The sequence below is a fragment of the Myotis myotis genome, unplaced genomic scaffold (assembly GCF_014108235.1).
Source record: "Myotis myotis isolate mMyoMyo1 unplaced genomic scaffold, mMyoMyo1.p scaffold_m19_p_6, whole genome shotgun sequence".
NCBI classification, from domain to species: Eukaryota; Metazoa; Chordata; class Mammalia; order Chiroptera; family Vespertilionidae; genus Myotis; species Myotis myotis.
In genome coordinates, this window is record NW_023416368.1 from 77,613,944 (window position 1) to 77,626,563 (window position 12,620).

Consider the following 12,620-nt stretch of genomic DNA (forward strand, 5'->3'; position numbering starts at 1 on the left):
TTAAGATGGTACATTCTCTGTTATATATGTATTTCGTCATGATAAGAAACAGGGGGCCAAGAAAACAACCACCTTAAAACCACACACACAGAGGTGTGAGATGGGGGTTGAACATGATGGGATATTAGATGATGAGGGGGAACTTTTGTTAATTTTTCAGGTGTGATGTGTAGTGTGGTTTTTCTCTTCAGAGAGACTTTTCTGAAATGCTTTTGGGTGAAAAGCAACTAGCTGGGGGTGGGGTGTGTGCTGTGGAGAGTGAAGCTGTGAATGCGACCTCCCCTATAGGAAGGGGCGGGTGGGGTGGAAGGTGCTGGGGGCCCAGGCAGCACCCGAGGCTGAGTTCCCCAGCGCCATGGAGGCCTCCTTATCTCTGCTGCTGCTGCTGGCCCCAGGGGTCCTTTGGGCAGGTGAGTGGGAGCTGAGCAAGGGGGGAAATGCCTGAAGGTTTGGGCGCCGGGTGTTCATGGGTGGGCATCACAACACATTGGAAACAAGTCCGTTGTCCCCAGAAGGTGACTGATGGAAGAGAGGTCGGCCACTCCAAAAAGGAGGCAAGGCTGAGCCGGGGCCCTGAGGTAGAAAAGTCAGGTCACATCAGGACACTTTCAGATTTTTTCATTTGGACTTAACTTTGATCTTACAGAAAAGTCACTAGAATCCTACAGGTAACTCCCATCTCCTCCTCCTAGATTTCTCAATTGTAAACCTGTTGCCGCGGTTGCCGTATCAGCCGCCTCTGGGTGTGTGTATAAAAAATAAACATATGTGTTATTGTTATGAATCAATAGAGAGTAAGTTTCAAGTGCATGGCCTCTCACTCTTAAATGCCATGGGGTGTCTTCTGTGAGCAAGGATGTTCTCTACACAATCATGGCAGGATTCTCAACACGGTGCATTCATATTAGCTCATCTACAGACCTGACTCAAAAGTCCCTATACGCGTTCCTCATGGAAACAAACCACCCGACCTCCTCCTCCTCCACTACAGGCACTTTCTTCGTTTCCCCCTGGGTCTTGTGATGCTGGTATTTGTGATGCCTGTGGGTCTGCCTGCTGTGTCCCTGAGGATGGGTTCAGGTTGTGCATTTTCTGCAGGAATCACAGAGGGTTCGCGCCTGCTTCCTGGTGCCATTGTCTAGATCACTTGGTGAAGCTGACAGTCACCAGATGTCCCCAGAGTAAAATCATTAATTTCCTCCTGTAGTTGTTTTATGGGGAGACTCTGGGACTCTGAAAATATCCTGTGCTCCTCACATCTCACCCTGGAGCTGGATTCACAGAGCACCACAGAAGGTGGGGCAGATGCAGACTTTTTGCTTCCTGGCAGCACCCGACAGGCAGGGTCCTGATATACATACTGGCTTGCAAAGCAAGAAACTACAACCTAGTGAGTGAGGCGACCTGCCCAGCATCGCCTGGTTGAAAGGACAAAGCTGGAATTTGAGCCCCTGCTAGCTGCCTCGCCAAACCATATATGTTTGGCCAGGACTCGATGCCCGGGAGCTTAAGATAAAAGGTGGTGGGAGATGGGCATCGCAGAATTCTAGCGGGGCTGGAGGACTGTGTTGAATTGGGGACCCAGTGGGATATGTGTTCAATCACCCACCCATCATCATTTCTCTCTCTCCCTTCCTTCCATCCATCCATCATTCTTTCTCACTTTCTTCCTTCCTCCCATCTATCGTCCATCATCTTTTCTCCCTCTCCCTTCCTTCTATTACACATCCATCCATCTTTTTTTTTTTTTTTTTCATTACCACCAAACCAGCACTTCAAGAAATGCTAAAGGGACTGTTGGAAGAAGAAGAAATAGAAAGAGAGGGAGGAAGGGAACATCGATGTGAGAGAAACACATGGATTGGTTATGTCCCACACATGCACCCCAACTGGGTGCTCTACCCACTTAGCAACACCAGCCAGGGCTCTCCATCATTCTTTCTCTCATTCTTCCTTCCTGCCATCCATCATCCATCCACCCATCATCCTTTCTCTCTCTTTCTCCCTTCCTTCCTTCCATTCATTTATCAGCCATCCATCATTCAGCCATCAGCCATCCATTCATCTATCACCCATTTATCCATCATCCATTTACCATTCATCCATTCATCAGTTGTCAGCCATCCATCATCCATTATCTATTTTGTCATTCATCCATCAGTATTTGCCGAGCACATACTCCTCAGGCCTTTTGCAAACACGACAGACTAGCAGGGTAGACAGTCAATGAGCAGGTCTGTGTGCGACACACTGGCAGGAAGCGCTGAGTGCTAGGGAGAGAACAGAGCAGAGGACGCGGAGGAGGGTTATATTGAGGAAGTTGGGGCGCAGGGGTCTCTGAGGAGATGGCGTTCGAGCAGATACCCAGGGAGGAAGCCAGAGTTGGGAATGTTTGGAGGAAAGGCTGCCAGACAGCGTGTGCAAGGAGCCTGAGGCGGGAATGAAGGCAGCGCACTGGAGGAGCCGCGGGGGTGGTGTGGCTGCAGTGGAGTGGGGAGGTGTGGGAAGGAGGCAGGACTCGCTGATATGGCTCTTGTGAGTCATGGGGAGTTTGGATGTTTAAAGCATGAAGGGGAATCATAGGAAGATTTTGATCTGATTTACATTTTAAAACTTTTAAAAATATATTTTTTATTGATTTTAGAGAGGAAGAGAGAGGGAAAGAGAGATAGAAGCATCTATGATGACAGAGAATCACTGGTTGGCTGCCTCCTGCACACCCCACACTGGGGATCGAGCCCACCACCCAAGCATGTGCCCTGACCAGGAATTGAACCATGACCTCCTGGATCATAGGTTGACACTCATCCACTGAGGCACACCAGCCAGGCCACTTTAAAACTTTTTATCAACCTTTTAAAATTAATGATTGGCCCTAGCTGGTTTGCCTCAAGTGGATAGAGCGTCGGCCTGCAACTAAAGAGTCCCGGGTTCGATTCCAGCCAAGGGCACGTGCCCGGGTTATAGGCTCAATCCTCAGTAGGGGGCGTGCAGGAGGCAACCGATCAATGATTCTCTCTCATCATTAATGTTTCTATCTCTCTCCTTCTCCCTTCCTCTCTGAAATCAATAAAAACAAAAAAATAAAATCATGATTGATTTTAAAACAATTTTTATAACATTTTTCTTTTGTTTGTTTTTAAAATATGTTTTTATTGATTTTTAGAGAGAGGAAAGGGAAGGGATAGAGAGATAGAAACAATGATGAGAGAGGATCATCATTGATGGGCTGCCGCCTGCACTCCCCCTACTGGGGATCGAGCCCACAACACAGGCATGTGTCCTGGCCAGGAATTGAGCCCTGACCTCCTGGTTCCTGGGTCAACACTCAACTGCTGAGCCACACCAGCCAGCCTATAACATCTTTATTGAGATATCATTCACATGTCGTACAATTCACCCTTTTAAATGATATAATTCAAGTGTTTTTAGTGCATTCGGAGTGTTTTGCAACCAGCACCTCTATCTAGTTCCAGAACATTCCCATCACCCCAAAATGCAGCCCCATCCCCATTAGCAACCACTCCCCATTCCCTCTCACAGCCCCTAGCATCCATTAACCAACCCCCTCCTGTTCTCTGTGAATTTGCCTGTTCTGGACATAAATGGAATCATACTGTGTGGCCTTTGGTGTCTGGCGTGTCTCACTGAGCATCATGTGTTCAAGGTCCATGTGTAGTGAGTGTCAGGGCTTCACTCCATTGTTATTCATCACCTGATGCTGGAGATTGGGACTGTTCCCGCTTTTTCGCAATGTGCGCCCCACTGCTGTGAACCTGTATGAACAAGATTTGTGTGGATGTATGTTGTCATTTCTCTTGGAGGGGAGTTCCTGAGTCGGGTGGTAACACTTTTAACCTTTGAGGAACTGCCAGGTTGTATCCACAGTGGCTGCACCATTTTATATCCCATGGAGGGGAAGTGAGGGTCTAGTTTCTCCACTTTATTTATTTATTTTTAATATATTTTTATTGATTCAGAGAGGAAGGGAGGGGGAGAGAGAGAGATAGAAACATCAGTGATGAGAGAGAATCATTGATTGGCTGCTTCCTGCACGGCCCCCTGGCATATGCAAGCCGGGCATGTGCCCTGACCGGGAATCAAACCCAGGACCCTTCAGTCCACAGGCCGACGCTCTATCTACTGAGCCAAACTGGCTAGGGCTAGTTTCTCCACTTTAAACAGCTTCTCCAGCTGCTGCAATAGGCTGCCGCTCTGTGGTGCCCAGGGATGGAATGTGAATGCCAGATGGTCACCTGCTGGTAACCAGGATGTGGGGGTGAGGGATGAGGAGGGATCAAGGGCAGCCCTACCTGTCAATCTGAATGTCCCGGGTAACAGAGGGGGCTGTGTTAGGGTCCAGGCTTCTCGGGCTTGGGGTGGAAGGGTCATGGTGGGGATGGGGCACCCAGCCCTAACCTGGCACTCTGTTCCTCTCCCCAGGAAGTGTCGCATTTAAGACCCACATCATCGGTGGTCATGAGGCTGCCCCCCACTCCCGGCCATACATGGTCTCGCTGCAGAAAGCCGGCACCCACTTCTGTGGGGGAGTCCTCGTACACCCGCGGTGGGTGTTGACAGCTGCCCACTGCGTGGTTCAGCCGTGAGTGACCCAGATTTAAGCCAATTATAGGCTCATAAGGGTGTCCCCTTTCCCTCTCCTGTGATTGCTATGGCATGTGTGCGTGACATGGCCTGAGGCATGCGTAAGTGACATTAGGCTGCAGGATTCCTAGGGAAGCTTTGCTTGATACCACAAAGCACCTTCCTTCTGGGCAGAGTTAGGCCTCTTGTGACACCCAGGAATGTGTCTCCCACTGTGGCCATGGGGATAAAGCTGGTCTGTGAGGTGGCAGAACCAACCCAGGAAGCCACCAAATAAATCAATCTTGGAGCTGCCCTACCTCTGGACTAGCCACTACTAAAGATCCAAGATCAAACTGGTCAAAGTAACCAAAGGGGATCTGTTGGCTCGAGTAACTGAAAAGTCTAGGAGGACATAAGGCTTCAGGAACAGCTGGATCCAGGTGCTTGCACGAGCTAGTTAGGAGCCTGCCCCTCAGCTCTTCTGTTGTGTCCCTCGGCCATATAATTAGGAAGGTTCTCACAAGGTGGCAAGGATGGGCCCCCTTAGATCCTGTGGAAAGTTTGTTTCTCTATAGTTGGGGCAAAGTTATGAGGATCGATACTGATGAGCCTACCTAGGACTTGTGCCAGCCGTAGAACAAATCACTGTGGTTGAGGTATAGCGTATGCCCTGGATGGGGCTGGAGCCCCTCTGAGGGCAGCGCCACACGGAAGGTCACCATTTTTGGACACACAGCGCCTACCTCTGGTCAGGAATGAACTGGAGTCTGGGGCAGGGGTGGCAGCAGGGATAGCTTCTTGGAGAAGGTGGAGAGGAGGCAGTTGAGGAGGAGCAGGGGGGGGACCAGGCAGAGAGAGGCCTGGTAAGGGAGCAGGGGGAGGGGCAGGATCGAGGACCCCTTGGCCTTGAACTCAGCCTAGATGGACCCTGGAAGCAAGGCTCAGGGTATGAGGGGAGTGGGGGTCCGGAGGCTGCAGGATGGCAGCCCGTACCCTGATCCTGCCACCCACAGGACCCAACAGCTGAGGCTGGTGCTGGGGCTCCACAAGCTCAGAGACTCTGGCCTCACCTTCCGAGTCAAGGCAGCAGTCCTGCACCCCAAGTACAAGCCGGCCCCCAAACTGGAAAACGACCTCGCGCTGCTTCAGGTGAGGGGCCTGGCGGGAGGAGAGACAACTGCACCCAGGTCCCGTCTCCCACCTGCCGCTGCCCCACTGTCTCTCACTCACCTGTCTCTTTCTGTCACCTGTAGCTGGACGCTAAGGTGCGTCACAGCAGGACTGTTCGGCCCCTGGGCTTGCCCCGAGGGCGCCAGGCAGTGGCAACAGGAGCAAGGTGCAGTGTGGCAGGCTGGGGGCTGACCCAACAGAGCGGGCAGCTGGCGGGAGCGCTGCAGGAGTTGGACATGCATGTGCTGGATGCCAGGATGTGCAACAACAGCCGCTTCTGGAAAGGCAGCATCACCCACAACCTGATCTGCCTGGAAGCCAAACCCAAGGATCAGGGCCCCTGCAAGGTGAGGGGCAGCAGCAGGGAGGCGAGGCAGCCTGGCCTGAGGGGAGGGCAGAAGCCTCAGCCAGGGGGGACCTGGGCCCCAGTTCTGTCCATTCTCTGGAGAATTCTGGAGATTGGTACTAGCATTACTATTTCTCAGATACAAAAACTGAGGCGCAGAGAAGTTTAATAATTTGCCCACGGTCACATAGTCAACGAGCAGCAGGGATGTGCTTTGAGCTCTAGCACCAAAGATAATTATAGCATGTGCAAAGGTCCTGGGATGGGAAGAAGAAGCAAGGAGTGTTTAAAGAACAGGAAGGAAGGAAGGAAGGAAGGAAGGGAGGAAGGGAGGAAGGGAGGAAGGGAGGAAGGGAGGAAGGGAGGAAGGGAGGAAGAGGTGGGGTGGGGGAGTAAGATGTGTGTAGTGACATGTGGGACCAGGGTACACAGTCAGCCTCCCACCCCCAGGAATAATCATGCTTTGTCCAAGTGACAACAAATGTAACCTGTGTCCTGTGGGTCTGGCAGGGGGACTCAGGCGGGCCCCTGGTGTGCAGCAAAGGCCGGGTGGCTGGAATCCTGTCCTTCAGCTCCAAAGCCTGCACTGACATCTTCAAGCCCCCCGTGGCCACCGCCGTGGCCCCCTACATGTCCTGGATCAGGAAGATCATCGGCCGCTGGTCGGGCCCCCCACAGGCCTGATGCTCCACGGGTGACCCTGGCTCCTTCCTTTGCAGGACCCTCCCTTGCAGGATTATGGGGAGGGGCAGAGAGGGGACCGGACACAGCTCAGAGAACCAATAAATTGTAATAAAGAAATTGTAAGAGTCCTACCTGGATTCTTTTATTATTATTATTGATTTGAGAGAGAGAGAGAGAGAGAGAGAGAAACATCAATGATGAGAGAGAATCATTGATCAGCTGCCTCTTGCATGTCCCCTACTGGGGACCAAGCCCGCAACCCGGGGCGTGTACCCCGTCGGGGAATCAAACCATGACCTCCTGGTGCATAAGTCAATGCTCAGCCACTGAGCCACGTGGCAGGGCGAGGTTGCACTTTTGAGGCGGCTGCAGGGAGCCCAGCAGCAGGCGAGGGCAGGCTTCTCCCAGGAGGGGCTCCAGGGTGAGGCCCAAAGGGTGGCAGGGGATGCCACTGGGCACAGCTGGGAGCCACAGCCAGAGTTTGGCTGGCAGGGGGGATGCTGGTGCTGGGGAGCCGGGTGGAGGTCACTGAACAAGCATTCCAGAATATTCTTCTTTTCATTTTTTAGTAATATCTTTACAGTATTGAGAAATAATTCACATGCCTTACAGTTCATCCATTTAAAGTGCATAATTCAGTGGTTTTTAGTATGTTCACTAAGTTATATAACCATCACCTCTAATTCCAGAACATCCCATTACCCCAAAAAGCAGCCCCGTCCCCATCAACAATCACCTCTAGCCCCTCCCCAACCCCTGACACCCCAAGTCCACTTCCTGTCCCTGTGGATGTGTCTGTTTTGGAGTTATCACATGAATGGAATCACACACTCTGTGGCCTTGTGTCTGGCTTCTCTCACTGAGCATCATGTGTTCAAGGTCCATCCACGCTGTATCGAGTGTCAGTGCCTCGTTCCTTTTCTTGGCTGAATAATATTCCACGGTGTGGATGGATATATTGTGTGTATCCATTCATCCACTGAGACACTTGGGCTGTTTCTCTACCTTTTGGCTGCTGTGTACGTGGTGGCTTTTCCTCTCTGACTGCTGGTTTCCCCCCGCTGTCATCCCTGCCGGCCCCCCTCAGCCAGCACATGGTCCCTGACTGTCTTTGCAAGAAGCTTTGGTTTTTGTTGTTCTTCATCCTCCCCAAGTGAGACCGGATTTGGAGGCACCGCAGATCTGAGAGGCACTGGACCAAGATCAGTGGAGGCCAGGCCTGTGTTTGCAGGGCGGGAGCCACCCTAAGGGAGAAAGCTTATCTTGCCTTCTCAGCTGTTCCTTCCTGGCCCAGCTGGGTCCCTGCTCCACCCCCAGGTGTACAGGAGGTCTGGGGTTGCTTAAAGGGACAGAGGAAGCCACCAGCTCGATGAGATGCTGCAGCTCCCTCGGGCTGGCGGGCTGGTGGGCTGGGGGGCTGGTGCGGAGGGAAGGTGCTGAGCAAGGCCCTGCACCCGGTGCCCTGTCCTGCCTGGGGACTCAGAGCACTTCCCAGCTGGTTTCTGAAGGTGTCCACGGCTGAGTGCGCTGTGCTCCGGTTTCTGATGCTTCCACCTGGACAGATAGAGAGGGGAGGGCGACAGTGCCAGAGTGCTGCCCCTGGGGGCCAGAACAAAGCACCACAGACCAGGTGGCCCAGAGCAACAGACATTTTCTCCCCACCTTTCCGGAGCCACACATTGGAAATCAAGGTGTCGGTGGGACCACACTCCCTCCCGCCTCCCGAAGCTCCAGGGGAGGGATGCTCTTGCCTCTTCCAGCTTCTGGGGGTTCCCCCATTCCTGGGCCTGTAGAAGCCTCACCCCAGTCTCTACCTTTTGGTGGCTTATCCTCTGTGTCTGTGTCTCATCTGTTTCTTTAAATATGTTTGTATTGATTTCAGAGAGGAAAGGAGAGGGAGATAGAAACATCAATGATGAGAGAATCATTGATTGGCTGCCTCCTGCACGAGCCCCCAGCTGCCACTGGAGATGGAGCCCACAACCCGGGCATGAGCCTGACCGGGAATCAAACCGGGACCTCTCGGTTCATAGGTCGACGTTCAACCACTGAGCCACGCCGGCCAGGCTATGTCTCATCGTTGGTCTCCTATAAGGACACCAGTAACACTGGATTTAAGGCCCACCTAATCCAGGACGACCTCATCTCAAGACCCTAAACTTAATTACACCTGCAAAGACCATTTTTCAAAATAAGCTGCCACAGGTCCTGGGGGCGACCATTCAGCCCACTGCACCCTCCTGTCCGCTACCCCAGTCCACTCCCAGCGCTCCCGGCCCCTCTCCCCTCAGTGGTACATACAGATGACGACCCTCCCTTTCTCCAATCCCTCCCAGGGCTCCCCAGTGCCCAGAGAATAGAATCCACACTCTCCCCCACCCCTGGAGTCACCATCTGGGGAGGGGTTGGATTTCAAAGCTCCACCCTTTCAGAAAAATACACAGAGTTAAGCTGGAACATTTTAGGATAAATGGATGGAGTGGGTGTGAAGAGAAGAAAAACCCTATGCCCTTTCTCTCCCTGTGTCCGTGAGTACGAACGGTTTTATAAGAAAAAGTAGGAAGCAAACAAACCAAAGCCAACACCCTGTGACGGAGCCACGTCTGGTGTCCTGAGTATGAGGCACTTGAGCCAGGACCGGCAGGAGGGGCCTCTGCCAGGAGGTGGCCAGCACCACAACGTACGGAGGGAGCCAGGCTACAACCTGGGGAGGGCATCCCTGGCGGCAGGCCAGCCCGGGCAAAGGCTTGGAGGCAGGAAGTGGTGCCAGTGAGGCGAGAGCCACGGCTTTGAAGAGACGGAGGGTGCTGGTGCCCAAGGGGTCAGCAGGGGCCAGGCCTGTGGGCTGCGGAGAGAACCTTGGCTTTTCCTTTCCCTGCACGAGGAGCTGGAACAAAGAAGGAAGAGCTGCCTGCCTTCTTCCGTGGCCTCTCTAACCAGGGAGGCCTGTCCTCTGCCCAGAACAAAGTTGGAGAGACAGGCTGAAAGAGAGAGTTGCTTGCCCAGCCAGCGAGCGTGGCTCCGTGGTAGAGCATCAACCCTTGAACCAGGAGGCCGCGGGTCGATTCCCGGTCAGGGGCATGCCCGGGTGTGGGGTGTGCAGAGGCAGCTGAGCAATGACTTTCTCTCATCATTGATGTTTCTATCTCTCCCTTTCCCTTCCTCTCTGAAATCAATAAAAATATATTTCTTTAAAAGAAGAAGAAGAAGAAGAAGAGAGTTGCTTGTTTTGCCCTCTGTTGGAGGAAGAGGTCCAGATCTATCCCAGAGGGTGCAGGCACCGGAGGTGGGGCAGGAGCAGGGGGAGCGGGGAGTGAGGACCACCCACAGCTACGCAGGGGCAGCTGTTGTGTGCAGATGAGTGCACAGCAGGAGCCCAGATGAGGTGGTTGTCCCTGACCTCACACTAGGTCAGAGCGTGACCAGTGCCATGAGGGCGATTACAAAGGGGGATGGAGCCAGGCTGCCTTCAAGTGGGTCAGAGATGCCAGGTGAAATACAGGGTGGCCAGTTAAATTCAAATTTCAGATATAGAGCCGATAATGTTTTTAGTGAAAGTACGTCCCAGATACTGTGTGGGATATACTTATACTAAAAAAAATTACTGCTGTTTTAAAAATCTGAAAGGCCAATTTAACAGCGTGTCCTGTATTTTTACTTCCTAAGTCCGGCTCCCCTGATGGGGGTCCTGAAGGCCTGTCCCTGGAAGCAGCGGGGGACTCAGATCCTCCTGCCCAGGGGTGGGGCCAGGACTGAGCCAGGCAGGGATCTGGGGAGTGGGGGTGAGGGGGCACGGCAGGCTTTCGAGGGAGAGGATCAGAAAACTGGGTCTTCAGGAGACTGAGCTTTATTTTGAAAACAAAAGCAAAGGCTGTCCTCAGCCCGGCCTAGGGAGGGCAAGGGCGCAGGCTAGGAGAAATTCCACCTCCCAGGCTGTAGGGGTTTTGAAGCCAGCTGGCTGTCTTCCTCCCTCATTCTGCACGTAGCTCTCGACCCCCATCTGCGTGGCCTCGTGGCCTTGTTAAGCCTGGGGCTTTCAGTTGGCTCTGAGGCTCCCAGGGCCTGAGAGTGGATCTGCCAGGAGTGAAATCCTCACCTACAGTCCCATTATCAGCAAGTTGTGGCCTATCTGCTCCATCCTCCCAGCCTTTTCCTTGAATGTCCGCTGCAGCTGGGACTCCACAAGCTCTGCCCGGCCTCCTCTCTGGATGCTGCCTTCCCCACCTGACAGGCTGTTGTCAGACTGCCACTCACTCCTTCCCATGGCTTCTGCCTCCTCCTCATTCCTATGTCACCTTGTGTGTCATTGACAGCAAGAAGCTGCCTGACCCCTTCTGCAAAGCAGCCCCCCTAATATCACCCTATTATTTTTTTAATCTTCACCTAAAGATATGTTTTTATTGATTTCAGAGAGAAAGAGAGAGAGAGAGAGAGAGAGAGAGAGAGAGAGAGAGAAACATTGATGTGAGAGAGAAACATGGATGGGCTGCCAGGGCCACCCCTTTTTGTTGTTCATGTTCACCTGAGAATAGTTTTTCCATTTTTTAAATTATTATTATTATTGACTAGAGACCTGGTGCACGAAATTCATGCACGGGTATGGTCCCAAGCCTGGCTGGCGGTCGAAGCGCGGGTGTCTGACGTGGAAGGGTAGGTCCCAGCTGACCTCTGGGCTCTGGGCAGCACCTGAGCCCCCGGGCCCTCATAAGTCCCCCTCTGCCCGAGTCCCCATGCGGAGATGTGGTGAGCGAGGCTGGACACCGCGGGCTGGGGAGCAGCGTGGGCCTCTGGGCCACCCAGCAGCGCCACATAGAAGCCAGGTCGGCCTCGCAGACTGGCTCCTGCACAAACTCACAAGGAACCGAACTGGTCCCTGTGGTCCCCACGGCTACAGTCCGGCTCACCTGGAAGACGCAGCGCGGGTGCGGGGTGGGTTCCTCGTGGGCACCCAGCAACTGAGCACGGGGGCTCCCCCGGCATCCCGGGGGAAAGTAGCGGGGGAGTGAGAGCGAGCTTGGCGGACACCCCAGATTCTCACGGCACCTCTGTCCCTGTCACCCCCACCCCCACCCCCAAGTAGCCAGGGAGAGGTTTCTGAGCCCGCCATGTTCCGGGCCGCCCCCTGGTGGTCAGAACACGTCATACCAAGCTATCGAACTCTCATTCTCCCATCAAACTCCCAAGGGGACACTTTGCATATTAGCCTTTTATATAGATAGATTTCAAAGAGGAATGAAGAGGGGAGAGAGATAGAAACATCAATGATGAGAGAGAATCATTGATTGGCTGCCTCCTACATGCCCCACACTGGGGATCAAGCCCTCAACCCAGGCATGTGCCCTGACCAGAAATCGAACCGTGATCTACTGGTTCATAGGTTGAAGCTCAACCACTGAGCTATGCTGGCTTGGCTGCTTGTGTTTTAATACTTATCTGAGGGTATGTTTTATTGATTTTAGAGAGAGGGAGGGAGAGAGACATCAGTCATAGATTGCCTCTGGTACAAATTTTTTTTAAAATTTATTCTTTTAATCTCCACCTGAGGACAGAGAGAGAGAGAGAGAGAGAGAGAGAGAGAGAGAGAGAGAGAAACATGGATCTGTTGCCTTCCATAGGTTCCCTGACGGGATCAAACACAAAACCCAGGTATGTGCCCTGAATCCAATCAGCAACGTTTTGGTGCAACGGACGACACAACCAACTGAGCCACTCATTATCTGCCTTTTTATTACAGTCATCCTCGTGTTTGTGAAGTAGTGTCTCACTGTGATTTTGATTTGCATTTCCCTGATGACTCATGATATTGAGCACTTTTCATGGTCTTACTGTTCAC

At 52.8% G+C, this 12,620-nt stretch overlaps 1 protein-coding gene across 1 annotated transcript; it reads left to right on the forward strand.

Moving 5' to 3' along the window:
• The first annotated feature begins 355 nt into the window (after window positions 1-355).
• GZMM (granzyme M) lies at window positions 356-6,895 on the forward strand. The gene is made up of 5 exons (XM_036314247.1): window positions 356-410; window positions 4,444-4,603; window positions 5,601-5,736; window positions 5,841-6,104; window positions 6,614-6,895. The coding sequence occupies exons 1-5, from the start codon at window positions 356-358 to the stop codon at window positions 6,785-6,787; spliced, it is 789 nt and encodes a 262-aa protein (XP_036170140.1). The 3' UTR covers window positions 6,788-6,895.
• Window positions 6,896-12,620: the final 5,725 nt, after the last annotated feature.